Source organism: Carcharodon carcharias, chromosome X (genome assembly GCF_017639515.1).
Source record: "Carcharodon carcharias isolate sCarCar2 chromosome X, sCarCar2.pri, whole genome shotgun sequence".
Classification (NCBI taxonomy): Eukaryota; Metazoa; Chordata; class Chondrichthyes; order Lamniformes; family Lamnidae; genus Carcharodon; species Carcharodon carcharias.
Window position 1 is genome coordinate 22944973 of NC_054507.1, and position 19434 is coordinate 22964406.

At 39.0% G+C, this 19434-nt stretch overlaps 1 protein-coding gene across 27 annotated transcripts in view; it reads left to right on the plus strand.

Annotated features, from left to right (window-relative positions):
• LOC121273345 (zinc finger CCCH domain-containing protein 10-like) overlaps positions 1-19434 on the plus strand; it is an 83327-nt gene that overhangs the window by 40293 nt on the left and 23600 nt on the right. For 7 of the 27 annotated variants that reach the window (XR_005941983.1, XR_005941985.1, XR_005941986.1 and 4 more), the window contains 3 exons: positions 14850-14898; positions 15024-15056; positions 16558-16636. The exons of 10 other annotated variants lie outside the window; for them this stretch is intronic. Coding sequence is in view for 2 of the 17 variants with exons in the window: in XM_041180514.1 (XP_041036448.1) it covers positions 14704-14726; positions 14850-14898; positions 15024-15056 (105 nt within the window). In the remaining 15 variants the exon portion in view is untranslated. Of the gene's footprint in view, positions 1-12957; positions 14727-14849; positions 14899-15023; positions 15057-16557; positions 16637-19434 lie in introns of those variants that run through there. 10 more of the 27 variants (XR_005941984.1, XR_005941989.1, XM_041180504.1 and 7 more) reach the window with 8 other exon arrangements.

A 19434-nucleotide genomic window follows, 5' to 3' on the forward strand; every position in this document is an offset into this window, starting at 1 on the left:
AAAAAAAATCTAATGTCTGTTCATTCAGTGCAAGAGCTTCACAACAAAATTTGATCCTGTCCTTGACACTCATATGCACTTCCATCAAGGGTCATGGGACAGTGTTCAGGATTGGGAACCCTACCTGTTCTCATCCATCCCTGGGTTGCTGAGGCAAGTTGGTGGTGGTGGGAGGTGTGTGTTGGAGTCATTCCACCATAGCTAAAATTAACAAACTCGGTACAGACTAAGCACCATCCCTAAGATGTCTGTAGTCTGTATGGCTCCATAGATAAACTGAATTATCAGGGACCCTGATTGTTACTTAGATGAAAAACAATTTTGTCTATTGGGAATTTGAGCCCTGTTTGCCGTTTTTCCAATTATGCTTAATGAGTTTTATCTTCAGGGAAGAAATTTAAGATAAGCAAATCTCTAGGTAGATGGGTCTGTAAAAAGGTAGATCATGCCTGGTAAGTTTGTTTTTTCACTGTGTATTAGAAGATGTGGCTATTTATCTTGCAGAAAACATTTGAGACAGCAGAGAAGCAGTGATGAGTAATGGATGATCCAGTTGGTTAGAGAAACAGCCTTTTTACTTCTGGGACTAGGCCCAAGTTTCTTTGAGCTTCTAGGTATGAGTATCTGTTAGAAATCTTCATTCTTGGGTTGTAGGTGTCGCTGGCAAGGCTAGCGTTTATTGCCCATTCTTATTTGCGTAACATTTGCAGAATATGTGGCACAGAAATGGGCCATTCCACCCAACTAGTTTGTTGGAATTAATACTCCCACACAAGTCTCTTCACTCATATCTTTCTATTCTCCTTCCTCTCATGTGTTTGCAGAGTTTCCTTTTGAAAGCATCTAAGCTATTTACTACAACTACATCTTGAGGTAAAAACAAAAAAACTGCAGATGCTGGAAATCCAAAACAAAAACAGAATTACCTGGAAAAACTCAGCAGGTCTGGCAGCATCGGCGGAGAAGAAAAGAGTTGACGTTTCGAGTCCTCATGACCCTACACACACACCTTAAACCAGCTTATATTTCAACTCTTTCTTGGACTCGAATGCAAGTTCTGTCGAAGGGTCATGAGAACTCGAAACGTCAACTCTTTTCTTCTCCGCCGATGCTGCCAGACCTGCTGAGTTTTTCCAGGTAATTCTGTTTTTGTTTTACATCTTGTGGTAGATGGCTCCACGTTCTACCACTCGAGTAAAGAAATGTCTATTTCTCTATTGGATTTATTTAAAACTACCTTGTATTTATGGTCCCTAGTTTTGGATTCTGCCATAAATGGAAGCATTCTCTCCACAGCTACCCTGTCTAGTTCAATCATAATTTTCAAGAACACTATCAGGTCTTTTTGATTTTTTTTCCCCCCCGATAGCTATAATCTCTGAGTTCTGGTACCATTCTTGAAATTGTTTTTTTTCCCCCCATTTTCTCTAACTTTAATGTGGCATAGAGACCTGAACTCCGCACAGTACACCCTGACCAGGGTTCTAGTTTAACTTGTATTTACAAATTCTATGCCCATAGGAATAAATCCCAGTGTTTTGTAAGCATTTTAATTGTTTTGTTGACCAGCATTGCTTTTTATGATTTGTTCACCTGTATCCCTAGACCCATTTGTTCCTGTACCTCATTCAATTTCATATTTTCTAAAGTGTAGGTAATTTTTCTGTTTTTCTGAACAAAGTACGTGCCCTCATTTATCCATGTTAAAGTTTGTTTATCACTTAACTGCAAGTTTTCTAATGTCTCATAATTGCATTTTTCCTCAATGTTGACTATACCTCCCCATTTGGTATCATCTGCAAGTTTTGATATTTATTCCTAAATCCAAATCATTGATGTGAATTATAACAGTTGTCTCAGCACTGATCCCTGTAGAACACTGGTTTCTACCTTCCTCCAATCTAAATGACTGCTCTTTACACCATCCTCTGCTTTCTTGAGATGTTGCCCTGAGATATTAACTGAGTACCCTGCTAGGCCACTTCAGATGAACCATGACCATGTGGTACAAGAGTTGCACACAGGCCAGACTGAATAAGGATGACATTTCTTTCTGTAATGGACATAAACCCAGTTGGGATTTTATAGCTGTTAGAAAATTTCATGATACTATTTTCCAAACCTAAATTAAAATTTTGTCATGGTGGGATTTTAGTTCTAATCTCCTTTCTAGTCCTGTAACGTGACTAGCTACTGCACCCACTTTATGAAATTAACATCTATAGACTGATACCAGTTTGTAATGGGAATAGATTCACGGGGTAACTTGCCTGAAATTCAGCACTAAATGAATTATCTGAGGTCACCGTGCAAAATGGAAATGTTATGCCAAATGCCAAGGATTCTCTGCTAAAGATTGGTTTTGACAGAGAGGAAAGGGGAAGCATTGCCCTGTATCTCACTGTTGTACCTGACCTGGAAGTGCTTAATGAGTGCCTAAAATGGAAAGTGCTTCATTCCCCAGCACACATCTTGATGAGAATACAACTCAGTAAATAGGGAAGCTTGTAAGTGCCACTGTGGTTACATTTCTTTAAAAAAAAAGGCTTTGGAACAATTCCAAAAAAGTGGAATAATGCTTAATAATTTGGTGACTGGATATGAGAAAGATGGAATTTCCCTGAACAGGCACTGTTCATGTAGCTAAACTAGTATTTTTGCTTCTTGCAGTGTACTAGGAATTACACTTGAAGATGGAATACAGTTTAATTTCAAATTTCATTTTTTTTCATGCATAAAGGCATGTATTGTTACCACTATATTGATCCTGTGTCACAGAAGGGTGCGTTTGTCTTTTTCCCAACTTTATTTTCTCAACTTTTTCTTGGCAACTGAGAAGTGGTTGTTTTCTCTGCCTCTCAATATTGGCTAGATTGCAGTTCTACAAATGGCAATTGCCTTTCAGTAACTCTCCCAGGTGGTCATTATGTGCAAAACTCAACAGTGGCCTGTAAACCTCAGTTGTTTGGTTAAACATGCCTGCCATTTGGGAAAACAAAAAATGGCTGCCTGCCATCAAAGTATAACTTTGAAGGGGGTGAAGTTTGTTCCAATTACGTTGGCGCTTGTTCTAAATATTGATGGGCAGCAGGGCCAACATTGATGTTGGAGCACAAGCCTTAAAAGTCCTCTGATAGGGTATTGGGCTCCTTCCTATTGCTGATTGCAAGAATTTCTGACTGTAGCCTGTAGTTACCCATGCTGGTTCCAGGTAGCCTGTGAATTGGAGGATACTTTGATCAGCATGGTGCAGAAACAGTTGATAGCATAACCCAAGATTCACTATCTCTAGGAGCTTTTCAGCAAAATGGCAGTCATCTCTGCTCTGATCACAAAACTGGAACTAATCCTAGTAAAGAATTAGCTTTTTTGGTTAAATCTGCAAGACTTTTGGTCTCGATTATTCTGTTGAGTACCTTCTGGCCCTCCAGCCAGTTTTTCTTGCCATACAGGTTGCTCTGTGATTTGGGATGAGTTGAGAGAAGAAATTGTTATGCTCTTTGGTGGCACTTCAGTCCCCAAATAGAATTCATTTAGGACTCTTCACTGCTATTCCTGAAATCATAACTACATGAAAAAGCCATACAGATGTGTCATTCTTTTCCCCTTCAGTCTCCTTTGTAGTTGTTAATTAGGCATGAAAGAGTTTGAATGAATTCACCTATGGTGGATAAACAACAGATGAAATGTGGTCATAAAAACTGCCATGTTGAAAATCATTGCAATGCAGAACCGTTCTTCATTCCCATCAAACAAAATACATTTTCATGAAGTTAGTGTCACTGATAAATGTCAACACTTAATCGCAAATAAGCTGCACAGTCTAGTTCTACCAGAACTCCTGGCTTCAGCCTAATCTTGGCCTTGATACAGATATGGATTTGAGAGCTGAATGCCAGAGTAGCAGCCTTCCACAACAAGGCAGTATTTGAGTAGAGGAGTCTGGACCCTTAGCAAATATGAACTGGGGGCAGAGGGGAAATTGGGGTGAATGGGCTTCAGTTGTACTTGATGCAAAGGAAGTTGGTTGTTAGGCAGACACTGCATCTACAGAACATCACTGCAAGAGGTCTTAAGGGAAGTGTCCTCGACCCACTCATCTTGTCAATGACCTTTCCTCTGCAAAAGCTGAGTGGAGCTGGGTGTTGCTGATTATTAGTGTTCAGCTCCATTCACAACCCCAGATAACGAAGTAGCCTATGTCCAACTAGAGGACCTGCAGAAGATCCAGGCTTGGCACTTGATTGGCTTCTTCCTACTGGTCTTCATACCTACCACCGGTCCACTGTGGCTGCAGATATGTAAGGTGTTCAGAAAGCTTTGAATGCCTCCCTGAGGCTCCTTTCATTGAAAAGGATGAGAACATTAAGAAAATGGGATAACATCACTTTCAAGTTCCCCCCCACATTGCACGCTATTCTGGCTTGAACAGGTATTGTCTCTAAATACATATCCTAATATTCCCTACTTAACATAATTGAGAGAGAACACCACAAGGACTGCGGCATTTGAAGGTCCACCACCTCCGGGCAACCAGGGATGGGCTGCAAATGGTACAGTAGCAGCATTTGCCCGTAATCACAAATTTTTAAAGAAAGTTGAAGACACTTTAGTAAACAGCTGAATCATCTAGCTCTGAAGGCTGTTCACCCACCTAAGGTAAGATGGATTTGTGTATGGAGGCATTGAGGCGCTTCCTAATATGACAAGAACATGGGTATACATTTGGGTAAGCAAGGTGAAGGGTCAAGGCTTCTAGTTGAGGAAACTTTGTCGATTAGGCAAAGACTACTTAAGCCATGAGTCAGTTAATGCCAAACTTGGGATTTAAAAGCCTTTACGTATAAGAAAAAGGAATGAGAAGCCATCTTGATCTCAACCTAGTGAAGATAGATAAATAGCACGTGGGGTTCTATAATGGGATGGGATAAAGGTGAACGTATTAAGATTATGTCAGCAATATAAGGTCACCAAGGGACTGGAGTCTAGAAAGAACTTTTTAATGAACTTTTCATTGCTCCGTTCAAGAATATGAAGATCAAGGTGTAGTGATTGTGCAGTGAGGGCATGCATCTGAAAGAAGTTGGGTGTCAAATGGAATATTGAGTAGTGGATAAGATTTGATATTGAGCAGAATAAGAAATTAATGAGTAGGGTAGAGTGGGAAAGTAAAAAATTAAACCGCCTGAAGGCGAAAGTATAACCTTGTTAGGTATATTTTTCATTTACTGTTGGCCATTTCATCATTTTGTTACGACGAATAAGGTTCTACTGAAAGTTAGGCTCATGCGGCTTTGAAGGAAAGAACGGTCCAGAAAATTCTTCCTTTCAAAAGAATTTATCGAATAGAGACAGTTTTGGGGCTAGGGAAGTTAAAGATCTTGTTCACAGTATTTTGCTGTGTTCCAAAACGGTAGGTCATTAATGCATACTGCATGTGAATTTAGGCTAATAAAATAAGCCCATGGACAGTTTGGTAGTAGATAGTTTTGTAGGTTTATACAAAAGTACTTCAAGGCCAATGCATAAGGAGTTGGTCACACTCATCCAGCAAATCTTCCTATTCTGGTTTTGTTAACCAAAATGTTATAATTTACTTTCTTAGAGCATCCCCGGTATCTGTTTGTATATTTCATCTAAGTTGTTTAATTTTTATTTTATTCGTTCATGGGATGTAGTTGTCGCTGGCTAGGCAAGCATTTATTACCCATCCTTAAATTGCCCTTTTTTCCCCAGAGGGCATTTAAGAGTCAACCATATTGCTGTATTTCTGGAGTCACATGTAGGCTAGACCAGGTAAAGGTGGCAGATTTCCTTCCCTAAAGGACATTAGTGAACCAGATGGGTTTTTACAACAATCGGCAATGGTTTCATGACCATCACGAGACTCTTTAATTCCAGATTTTTATTCAATTTATATTTCACCATCTGCTGTGGTGGGATTCAAATCCAGGTCCCCAGAGCATTTCCCTGGGTCTTTGGAATACCAGTCCGATGAAAATACTCGGATCTAGCAGCATCTGTGGAGAGAGAAACAAGAGTTAAAGTTTCAGGTCGTGACCTTTAATCAGAACTTTTGGAATATGGATGTCAGTTGACAACTAGGATAAACCTTAAAAGGGGTTCTCACTAGTTCTGTTTACTGATCTGTTTTTTTATTCTGTACCTTATCTTTTTTAGATCCTGATCAAAATTGCAAGAAGCAGACAGTGCAACAAATAATTTTGATTTGACAAACCACAATTTTAATTTAAAATAGGGTTTTATGCTGGTGACCAGTTGACAATTTTCTTAGCAGTTGATAACTTCCACATAACTTGCTTTAGATCCAGTGATGGTAGCATCGTGGGTTCCTATGGATTCTACAGCTTAATTCAACTCCAGTACCTACAGAAAAGATTAAATTAGTTGGAGGAGCTTGAAGGAAAATATACTGAACAATTTTATTTTTATGTGGCATTAGTTTGTGTTTTGCAGAGGAATAAACTGGAAAACTATGCCTCAGGTGCTTCTTGAATTCAAAAATATGTATTTCTCTGCAACCCTATTTTTGCATGCAGTCCTCTCCTATGAGAGTCTGTTGTGCTGCTGCTTCTAAACAATTATCCAATGCTTAGGCCCCTCTAGATAGATTTACTAGCCTGTGTTTCAAACTTGCAGTCAACCAGAGCTAGGTTAGAGGCTATACGGAGCAGTGAGTTGCATCATTGGTGCAGGAGTTTTTATTTAACAGTTTAGCTGTTACCTTTTGATGTAGACATTGGGGTCTTCAAAGTCTAAATTCCGATTGAGACATGCAGCAGACTGTGATCAGGTTTCTTTTAGCTGTGGGATAGAAGTACAGAAAAGGCAAATTTTTTTTTGTTTGGGGGTGGTAAACAATTGAACCATGAGGGCATCACTTGTTCTTGTATGCTTACAGTAAATGACAATCAGGCGTGGAACGGATGTTATTAGCACCAGCAGAGGCACAACAATAGCAATTGCCTAGGTTTGTAACATTTTGGAAAATCTAAGACCGGGCAGGTTAAATGTGGGACTGCGGCTCAAGTTCTTATGTTTTGCTGCTAATAATGCATTGAAAATCTTAGTAATCTAATAAGCATAATAATGCTAATACTCCATCAGAAGACGTGAGTGAAAGTAGGGAACTGCAACACATCTTGATTTCAGCACTTTGGGGATGCAAGGAAGGGAAGAACACGTAGAAAAGTGCATCGGACTGTATATTTTCAGGGGAATATTGGCCATTTCAGTAGAGAGAGGTAAGGAAATGCCCAAAGGTGAGAGGGAGATTGGAGGATAGGTGAGAGAGGGATCACCTATCAGATAACAATCTTCAGACGTATTAAACCCAAGGTTCGCCTCAAGTCATCTCTACTACCTCATTTAGCTGTTTTTCTTTCAGCCTTGCTGGTATCTCCAAATTGGCCTTGCCCCTTTACTTTCTTAGTTTTTTTTAAGCAATGGTGTTAGGGGTAATTCACTTTATCTTCATTTTTAGAAAGCTTCAGAAATAACATTTTTAAAAAATGGACTCTGAAACCTATTTGAAGAATTAGGGTGCTCATAGCACCACCCCACTGAATCGTCTTGAGAAGGGAAGGAAACTAAGGGTTTTTTTTTCCCTTTTTAATTCCAAAATTCAATTAAGTCTCCTATTTAGCTGTTTATTTTTCTATAATTCACAAATTGCTACTTTGCATGTAATAATTAATAGTGGGATGATTCCAAATGTTCCTTTTTGTTGGGAGAGGCTTGTTAGCGCCCTTGTGAAGTTACCCTTTGACTGGGAGGTCTTTCTCTCAGCCTCATTGTGTTAGAGCTATGAGAAAAGGTGATGGGTTGTGTTGGTAATCCTGTCCCTGGTTTGTTGATAAAGTTTTAGGCTCAGTGGGATTATTCTAAGACTTTATTGTACATGCGCTGTTTGGAGTGAGTATGTTAAATTGGCTGGGAGTCACTTTGAGTGGTTCTTCATACAGTATACTGGAACTACTGGTATTGCAATTGCTCAGACTCATTGGAAAAAGAAACAAATTAATTTACAAAATAATAATGGCATTTGGTTCAGTACAATTGGATTACTAAATTTATGGCTTTTGAAAACTCTTCCTTGTCAGTTTTTTTGTGATACTTAAATGTTTAGTCACTTTTAAGCAAAGCTCTCATGGCAGCACATCTGTAAATAAATGTTTTTACTGGAATACAATTGGCTTCAGCCCTGCCTAGTTATACACACTGAAGAGTTACAACTTTACTGAATTGATGTGCACATAGGGTGCATCCCCACTCTGACATAGTTATCCCATGAAATTAAACTCTGCAGATCACATTTTACAGTTTTTAAACATAACATTAATAATTGCAAACTGGAAACCATGCTGTAAACTACATGCTTCATTTCAGATGTTGGGAAAGATCAAAATGCGTTACTAAGGGGAAAATTTTGATGCATATATGCAGATTTTCTGAAAGAAAACAACTAGGTTATGGCCACATTCATTGGAACTGGAGTTTCTAAGTTTTTAGTTATTAGCTATAATCAAGCAGAGAATCCTCACTTCTATCCATGTTATTGGCGATACAGAAACTTTTAAATCCCTGCTTAAAAGATTTCAGTCTGGCCTATTCCCCATACTCATCTGAAGTTGTGCAGGTTTCTTCAGCTGTACTTTTGGTTCCCTTATCTCAAATTTAAAGCCAGTTGTGGTACAAAACATGGTTTAATGCCTTACAGCCACATTAATGACTTTTAGTTGCCTAATGGTTCCTCTTGCATGGCTGTGTCAGTTTTGCATCAATGAATTAGCTAAATTTAAATGACCGCAGTATCCATTATTAGTAGAACCTGTTAACATTTCAATGTATCAGGCCTTTGATTTCATGCAGTTCTTATCCATTTCCTGCTACCCTCCCACTGTATTCATCTGTATTGACCATTAGGTCTAAGATATAGCCATCATGCTGTTTACACAGCCTTGTGATGTAGCCCTGGCATTTCATTAACATATTTAGCAAATTCCTGCTGTTGATTCCTGCTGTTGATTATTCTTTAGGGGAAAAAACAATCTCGGATCATCCCCTTTCTTGCTTTCTCTATTTCCACTGCACACAACTCCTGATTACTCAACTACTTCCCCTGCCCCAGTGCTCGCTAGCAAAGTTGATTGCTTCCTTTGTATAGGCACTGTTCCTTATGTCCTCTCAAGCTATTGCTGCAGAACTATTTTCCCTTTCCTCTTCAAGGCCCTTGAATGCATTGCTTTTGAATGCTTAGCTTTACACTTGCCGTTCCCACAATTCTCTTTGAACCCGTTTGGTCTAGATTTTGTTCTCGCAGCATTAAAACCTCTCTTCAAAGCTAATAACAACGCTTGTGTCAATAACATTATCACCTGTCCTCAAACTCTAATGTTTCTTGTTTTACTTGCATAAGTGGGATTTCATGTTCCATATGTGTGCTGATGGCACCCTGCTCTACCTCTCTATTACCACTATTGACTTCAAAACCACTTTAGTATCATGGGACTGCTGGCCTGACATTTAGCTATACATGAGCCGAAACTTTTACCAATTTAAAATCGGGAAGATCAAATATATTTATGCTGTGCCCACCAAAGACCATTAAGACCTCTGACTTAATTCCCCTCCAGCTGAATGCTCAGGTTGAACTATAAGATGCACCATGGCTCTTTGCTTCCACCTCAATAACTTTGCTAGCCTCTGCAGTTAACTCTTCTCCTCCCCCACTGCTGCTGAAATCCGTTTCTGCACTTTAATTACTTCTGGACTCAACTTCACAAATTCTCCCCTTGACAATTTCTCCATGTCCACTCTACATGAGATGTTTTCCAAAACTGCAGTTTGCATCCTATTCCATGCTAAGCACTACTCGCTTATTTGCCACGATCCCTTAAAAAGAAAGGAGTGGAAATGGAAAGAAAACCACTGGGCAAGATTTCACTTTAAACCTTTTACTGTAACAAACCCAACTAAAATCAACATAACTGAAACATTAACAGGTGAAGGATATTTTAAGTAAAATGGTAAATTTTGCTATAGTCAATATGACAAAGATACTCCTCACGTAGTTACAAGTACCCACATCCTGCGTGAATGTGGGACCGCATGCAATCTGTCTTTCCAATTCAGTCTCTGTAGGATTTTTCACTTCCCATCCAATCATTTTGGCTCTTGAGTTGCATCTACCAGCAGCCATATTCCACCTGAACTCCCTGGACATGATTACCATTGACAAGGTGCATGTCTATGAGCCCCCTCTCACCTGGGCTACAACAGTCCTGATGGAACAGAAACCCCAGGGACTCCCTTCTCTGATACCTTTAAATGGCCTGGTGGGCTCTGGCACTGGTGGGTATTGTCCAATCCACCATCTCTCGCTCTTTCTGTCTTCAGCGTTCTGTCCTTTCCAACTGTATAACACACACAGTAGCACAGCCTTTGCTCTATACTCCAAAGATCTGCTTCAATACCAGGATCCATTTGAAAACTGCCAAATAGAAAACTTCCATTCAGAGAGCCTTGCTTGTTTTCTCTTTGGGCAGTTAAAAACACTGGGAATTCGTGCAAAGGGGAAAAAGAATTGGATGACCCCATCCCACTGCAATTAGCTTTCTATTTTCCCTTTGCTTCTTAACTGTTCATCCTATGGTAACCCAAGGTCACATGGACATTTCTTGGAATATAATGATATCCGAATCAGAAAACCAATTAATTATTTCTCAATATACACCCCAACACAATCTGTTCTTGAAGGGAAATTGCACAAAAGACCATGCTGGCTTTCCAGCACATGGGTCATCTCACATCCCCATCATTGTTTACAAATCCTTCATGACCTTACCTATCCTATCTCTAGAACCTCATCCAGCCTTTCTAGCGCTTTTGTCCGAATAGCCTTGATTGTCACTGCATAGCTATTTTGCCATATCACTTGCACAAGCTGCTTCATCTTGTGCTTAATTTCCAGGTAGGTCTCATAATTGTGTTCTAAAAATACTTTCCATAGTGAAGAGTTTATCTTTAAGCTTTCTCCAACTGCATTTTTTCATGCTGGCTGAATTAATGCACATCAACAGAATTAACCTTATTTTCGGTCAAACCTACTACTTTCTGACTTGGTGTGCTTCTGGTGCTTTTGCTTCTGGTGCTTTTGCTTCTTTGTGCTAATAAGTTTACCAGTACTGTTGCATGTCTCATGGAACCAATCTTAGCATCTCCATTCATATGTTCTTGTCTTGGCTTCGTTGTATAGGTGTCCATGTGATAAACTGGACAAGCCACCATGACCTTTAGAAAGTTAAGTCTTTGTTTATAGGCAGACCTAGAATACTCAACAATTTTTGTGTTCCAAAAAATGCAATGTGTGTGTTAATGATACTTGATAGTGGTGATTAAGTTTGCAGAGAGCGTAAAAAGGATGTCCACCCCATTAGTTGGCCTGATAAAACTGATCCACCATTGATTGGAGTACTCTGACAGTCTTAGCAACAACTTACGATTATATAGTACCTTTAACTTTGAAAATGTTACAATGTGCTTCAGAGGTGTTTGAAAAAAGTCAATTAGGATTTTGTGCATGATGGGAAGTGGGCAGTAGAGTTTTGGATAAGCTGGTGTACTGAGCAAGGAGAATGGGAGAGCCGTGGAATAATGGGAGTCCAAAGATAATGAGTTAGAGATGAAGGTTTCAGTAGCAGATGGATTAAAGTAGGCGTAGAGATGGGGAAGTCCATCATTGTAATGGAGAGCATACAAACTCAGAAGCTCATCTCCAGTTGAATTGGATACTGAGGCAGTGAACAATGGAAATAGGAAAAGAAGCTATTTCGGTAGATGCTCTTGGTATAGTGGCTAGGTAAGAGTGGAAGCAAGAAGTGCAAGCCCATCAAGCTAGACAACAGAGAAATGTTGGTGAAGGATGAAGAAGGATAATGCACCTTCACAGTCACAGAGAATGTAAATTGTACCTGTGTTTGAGGATGTTTTAGTGTTGAGAGCAGCCAGGACCATTTCAGAGAGATTCAGGAGGACTTGCAGCAGAAATGGGCATAGATTTTGGAGGCCACAACCCATTTAGTGAATTTGAAGAGCACAGACAGGTGGGAGATAGAGTGGTAGTTTTGAAGGACACAGCTTGAGGTAGGTTTTTTCTTGAAGAGGCGGGGTGATGGCAGACCTTTTCAAAAGGCAGTGGGGAGATATTATCTGAGGCGAGGGAACCAATGCAATGTTAGCTAGTGTGAGACCAGGAAGGGACATTTTAGTGGAAATTTCTATTGTCATCCTCCTGAGCATCACTATGTAAACTCCAGTTTTTTTTCTATCTGTGTCTAATTGTTACTAAGGCCCACACTCAAATTACCTACAGCTCTAATGGCCTGCATCCTCCATTCTTCTGATGCTGGTCTGCTGCCATCTGGTCCTGCCCTGTTCCATTGCATCATTTATGGCAGAATCCTCTAATCACTGCCCTGCACTCTGCAAGGGTATTCCTCCATTTTGCCTCCTCTCTCCCCATTTTCAAAACCTTCATAATTTACCTCTTCTTACTTTTTACCACTACCCTTAAATCTTCTCCAAAACTTCCATCACTGAGCAGTTAAAGCAGGGAAGGAAGCCGAAAGCAATGGCCTTGAAGCTGCTGCAACAAAATAGAACAGAAATTATTCTTTGCACTCTCCCAACAGACTTTTCATGTCCTCAGCATGTATATAATGGGGCATGGCTTTATCTAGGTTTGGGAAATACGAAGTTTACAAAAGTGAATAATTCAGATAATGGTAATGTGATCATATTTAGCTCTGAAATTATTAAATAAGTAGGGTAAGCTGGGAGGCCTAGCCACTTCAGTTAAGTGGATAAGGGGCATCCCAAGTTATTAACACCGATTTATTTTTTTTTTTTTGTGAAGTTGCTAATTTGAATGCTTTTTAATGTTGCTATTTTGAGCATGGTGTAGTTACCAATAGCAAATCGGATCTTGTTTTAAAACAAATGCTGCAAACTGGAAGGTGACAGTACCCGCCTTTTAGTAACTGGGATCTGAAAGACAAATTAGCTTGTATCAAGGCCTGAGATGTGAGATTCACTGCAAAAGCAGGCTTGGGGACTTGAAATACTTATATTTAACGGAAGTGAGTCTTGTAAATTAGATGATGAGTTACCTTGCCAAAGCAAATGGAAAAACTATCTTTTGCTAAGCCCGTCACTTTGCGGCATCAGATAGGAAGGATAGATGGTACAAATAGAATGTGCCATGCAATGATGGAACTTTGGTTCATGCACGGGGCCCCACAATAAATATTTCTAAATTAATGTCCTTTTATATATAGAATCACTATCAGTAAAGAAGTAGTTTTCTAAAACGTTGAAGCTGCTAATACTGTAATAGTAACACAACTTTCTTGAAACCCTAGTCGTAGTCGGGTGCCAAATCTTTCCAATAGTTCCCAGTTTCGGGAGGAAAATTGAAATTGCTAGGTATTTGGTTGGGTAGCTGTGTTTGACAGTGATTCATTCAACGCTTTGACTATTTAATGCAGGGCATTTCTGTCTGACATGCTGCTACCCTTTCCAGCTGATGGAGCTGCATTCAGTTGTAATGCTTTTGTTACCAGCCTAATCGCTAATTGATTAGCAAACAGTACAAACCACGGATAAATCTACTTCCTGGTCTGTGTAGCAATACTTAAGTGTATTTACTCACTGGGAGGCTGCTATTGTGTTTGAAGTTACATTCTGCCAACTTGTGTTTCAAACCGTAAGAAAATTTTGCAGACAAATTTGGTTTAAATATCAATTTATATCTTAAAAATGTTATGTTAATGCTTTTAGGTTTGGCTTCACTTAGTATATTAAGCTGTGGGTACAAGATGCAAAGAACTAGTCAATTTAAACAAAATCATTCAACACATCACAATATTGTGGGTAGATTGGGAAAGGGAATTTCAATACATTGGTAGGTCAGATTTTTCTTCTGCAGGAGAAAGAAATCTTGTGCGTTTACATTTTATTGATCGATACCTTTTAATTGAAAACATTCTAGACTTTCTTCATAGCTGCACAATCTGACTTCTGTCTCATTTAGGCATCATTGCCTAGTAGGAATAAATCCAGATTATCAGCCAACGGAAAACAAGTGTGGACATATCCTTTTAAGAAACACCTGCTTTAGGAAACACAAAATACTCTTTTCCTGTACTGTATAAGGGCACCTTCCTTTTGCTCATGTGCTAGTTCTTTTCCATTGTTGCGCAAAGTGGTACTGCTGTTCAGGAGGTCTAAATTCTTTATCTTTAGATTTTCCTTTTGCAAAACTGTTTTTCACTTTGATGGAGAATGTCTGCTTTCACTAAGTATTTTGTAAAATGTGATTTGGTGTTTGACAGCCACTCCTCATGCTTATTGATGAGATACCATAAAAATGACCCATTGTTATGTACCATGTTTGTGTATCTTTATTAAGCAACACATTATTAATATTGTGCTACATGTATTACTCTTTGTTTTACTTGCTGTGGAAAATTATGCATCAAATGAATGGTGTCACTATAAGGGTACTGGATGGGAAAAGCTTATGGGCAACATCATCAAAGTGAAACGTCCGAAGGGATTGTGTTCATGTAGGTAACCTGTACTCTCTCCTGAGGTATATGAAGGATACTTTTATTTGAAGAAATGAGAAAGACCTTACAATGTAGGTAATGTTATTTCTTTGATTATATTCTGGATTGTATTATAATATATTGTTTCAAGTGAATTATTAACCGTATGTTACACACCTAGGTGGTATAATGTGCCTTTTTTATTACCATGAAAATTAGGTCCAATGGAGCACCTCCAGAGCAATTCTCAGAACTCTGTAATAAAAAAGTAAGTAGATTTTTCAGTTTTGTGGCTCTGCATTCAATTCACTAAGAGGTGCATATACTTATGTCTCATTCAACCTTTATTTTGATTATTCTGGTCACCTTGCCTTTTGATTTTGGTTTGCCTAGCTGGCGCAGAATGAGGAATACTGGCAACAGGTGGTGAGTCCTACAGGTTCTTTAAATGTCTAGAAATCCTGTGCTGCTTTGTCATTTAAAAACAACATAACATGAATTAAGCAAATTCTTATTTAAAAAGAAACTGATCTGGAGTTTATAAATTTGCTAATTGTGATTAGTAGTACACATGGTGCTGCAAGCTCTAATGTCACGTCATTTTAAAAACACAACACTGCTTCTGAAATTTAATTGAAACATTCTCTTGTCCTCAAGTGCTATGTTCCTTTAAATAATGGGCCTGTTTGGAACAGTAGAATTCTCCCGATTGTATCTCTTCAGTGAGCAATGGGGAAAGACTGCAGGGGGACTTGGACTAAAAAATAGGCAGACAAGTGGCAAATGCAACTCGATGTAGAATAGCACACTTTTAAGGAAAGAGGAAGGAAGTACACTGTAAAAAGTCAAATTTTAGCAGGGATAGAAGGACCTTGATGTGTGATACACAGGTCATTGAAGGTAGAAGTCCAGGTGCATAAGGTGATAGATAAGGCACACACAATCCTTGGTCTTTTTTTAAATCTAAAGAGAGGTCAGAAAGTGGATGTTGAACTTGTACAAAACCTTAGGCTGTAGTTAGAGTATTCTGTTCAGTTTTTTTTGGCCATACCATTTATAAGAAGGATTTTGAAAGCAATAGGTGTAACAGATTCACTAGAACGTTACCAGAGATGAGGAGATGTCATCAAGAGAGCCTTAAGAAGTTAAAGCTGTTTTTCATGAGTTCATTGGTCTGTCGTTAAGATTAAAACAGTAATGGGAGAGCACAAATTTAAGATAATCACAGAAACAGAGTTGGGGGGGCGGGGGGTGGTGGAGTTGAACCATTTAAGTGCAAGAATGTTGAATCCTCTTAATGAAGCAGAGTACCTAAATTATTTTAAAAGAAACTTGGGATTGTTGCTTGAAAAAGAGGAATGTTAAAAGATTTGGGGTGCAACAGGAAAATGGGATTAAACCAGGTGAGATATTAAAGAGCATGGTGAATGAGCAAGAATGGGATTAGACTAGGTGGATTGAGGAGAAAAACGTGGGCGCAGACCAAATGGGACCAGTTTCTGTGCTGACACACACGTGGAATTTCTTTTGTACCAATTTATCACCCAAGTAACCAAACTTCAAACCCACAGGGATTTTTATCAGCCTTTTGGCTCTCTCTGCTATTAGGCAAACTGGAAGATGCACATAATTTTATTTGTTTCAAAAACACTAAATTATGCCCTCAGTAAGATAAGAATTTCAGTAGGCTTTAGTCAGATTTATGTAATTTTTCACACTAAATTTATTAAAAACAAAATAACCACATTGCACACTTTCCATTTGTGCATGATTACTGCTAGCATAACTCACGAAGTGTTACACAGAATTCTATGTGTTTTTGGCATGAAATATTCCATGTACTTGATAGCCTGAAACAAATTACTTTCCAGCTTTGCCCTGAAAACTCAGCAGCTTGCAAATAATTCTGCTCTTGTTTTTCTCTCAGTACACCTGATCCTTTTATGGACAGTTGGAGCTTTTTGCCTTCCATAAAAACATAAGGGACTTTGTCTCATCGGACTCTGGTGGGTTCCTTTCAGTATTATTTAAAGTGAAAACCATATTTGATGATGTAATAGACACTGGCTAATGATCTCAAGGAGTTAAGATTTTCATTCAATTTGAAGTGATTTTTGTCAAAATGCAATTTGTACAATGCAAGTGAACATAATACAAATGTTGGATTGTGTGCTAGTGCTTAATAACATAACTTCCTAAACAGTGTGCTAAATCTGTAGTCAAATCTTTTGGCATCCATTTGATCAATTTGTGCTTTAATTCTCAAAACTACATAAGCTGTCATTTGAATCCCTGCTTGCAGTCATACTGAATGTTTGCACTAATGTAACAAATGGAGGAAAGTACATCTTAATTAAAGCCAGATCCTCTGCTGCTGATTGCTGCTTCTGAGAGTGTTAGCCAGGTTCCTTCAGATTTTCATTATGAAAAGTCTTAAGCTTGGCTCCCAATATTATAAGAAAGTACCCTTCCTGTCAACTGGTGCTGTTCTGTGCTGCCTTTAATTTGCTGTATGATGTTCATTTCAGCCTTTGAACGTCAGTTGCTAAATTTCCTTAAGGATAAAGATGCTGGCTTTAAATATGAATCTAGCGTAAAATGGGGTACTTTCAGACTTTCTGGTTTGAAACCTGCATGAAGAGAGGGAGCTGTTCAGGACGATTTACAGAATGCTGAATTTTTGGAGCTGCAGCTTTTATTTCATCATCGTACTGCTATTTAAACTGCAAGCAATGCCTTTTTTTCTCATGGCAAACAACTAACAGGTCTGAAAGCGGCTATGAGCAAAACTATTGCTAGTTCTGGATCGCACAAGTCATGCGCAAAAAAAAAAATTTTAGCATTATCCTGGCAAGTAGCTATTAAACCCATATCAGTGGCTAAGACGCAAAACCAGTGCCAATTCCAGATAGCAGTAGTCATGCGCAAAAAAAGAAGGAATAATTATAGTAATATCCTGGCAGCTATGAGTTACAGTTCCTCTATAAACATACTTGCTCGTCCACTGGTTACTGGCAAAATAAAAACAATACCTCAGTCCAGTGGTGTCAGCGATTGAGTGACCTCAAAAGACAGTTTGTCTGCCATTCTGAGTGAGTGATTATGTGCCTGGTCACATCACTCAACATTTACACCTCTGGGGTTGAATTATGCGAGAATATTCAGTGTTCTGGGTAGGGAATCACTTTCAAAGGAAGCACAGATTGGAGATTGGGCTGCAACTCTTTGGCACTGATTCTTGAACCTGTGCTTCCTTGGACCAGGAGGTTGTGAATTTACCCCATGATTTTTATGTGCAATAAATAAAATGCTCCCATGTGAATGTTATGCATTTATTTTTGTTTGTCTTCATATATTATCATCATATAGAATATAATCTGCAATAAAATGTGCTGCTTCTGGAACATGCTTTACAAAGTGACAGCTTTGATAGTTTACAGAAACTTAGTGTTCTCGTATTGTTTTGCAATCTTTCTTTCTCTGGAGGATTGCTTGTGACACTGTGACATGATTTGATTATTTGCGTGCTGGGCCTGTGACTCAGAAGGTTGTGGGTTTGAGCCCACTCTCGGACTTGAGCACGTAATCTAATCTGACACTTCAGTGCAGTACTGAGGGCATGCTACATTGCCAGGAATGGCTCTTTTGGCTGAGATGTTAAACTGCAGCCCCATATGCCTGTCCAAGCAGGTGTAAAAGACCCTGGCGCAAAATTTGAGGAGCACGGGTGTTATCCCAGTGTCGTGGGCAACAAATATCCCTTGTCAAACACAAAAAACAGATTATCTTGCCACTTATCTCAATTGCTGTTAGTGAAACTTTGCTGTGCGCAAATAGGCTGCAGTGTTTGGCTACAAAACAACAGTGACTGCAATGCAAAAGCAATTCCTTAGTTTTAGGATATCCTGAAAGCACGAAAGGTGCTATTTAAATGTAAGTCCTTTCTCTCAAGGGTGTTATATCATGACTTGGAGAATTATTTCACTAACTAGGTTACAGGGAAATAGTTTTGCTTCTGTGTGTACTGTGATACTCTACACACCTTCCATCAGATTATAAGAATAATTATGTCATTGTTTCAATTGAGAAATAAAAGAAAAATCAACTTTTCAATTTGAAAAATGATGATCGCAGTCGATCAAAATGTGCGCCTGCAGAAAGCATTCTACATCTCTAGCTACTTCCCCAGTTTTTCAGGCATTTATCATTTGCACAGGCCACCCAAGTTTTAACAATTTAAATAACAATTCTTAGAAATGATAACGGATATAAGGCAATAATTCAGTTGAGCAGTTCTTCTGTTGTAGTAAACCAGCAGAGATGGTAAAAGAGTTGTTGACTGCCAGAAGAACCCCTGAGGTTAAATGAAAGTTTTAAAGTTGTCATCAATTATTTGCAGTGGCTCCCCATAACTGAGTGACAGTGCATTGGTGTAACTTTCAGCTTTGACACACTGCCTCTGGACAGTCATACAAGCTATAATCTTCTTACCTTGGAGTTGTGAGATGGAGGTGGTATGCTGAAGGTGAAATATAATGCCAGTACATTGCAGAAAAAAAAATAGTAAGTAATGAATTTAGTCCCATGTTTCTTGAGGTGCTTTCCTTACAGGAAGGCATGAAAGTTATCCTTCTTTGTCAGGAAATGGTGCATGGGGGAGGGAGAAAGGTAACAAAATTAGTCATTACATAGGACCTAGAATTAGCAAGCTTTGTTCAAAAGGTTCCATTTATAAATCCTTATTGTGCTTTGCCGGCAATTTTCCATCTTGGCTGCGTGCCCCCTATTACCTGCAATGGGAAAA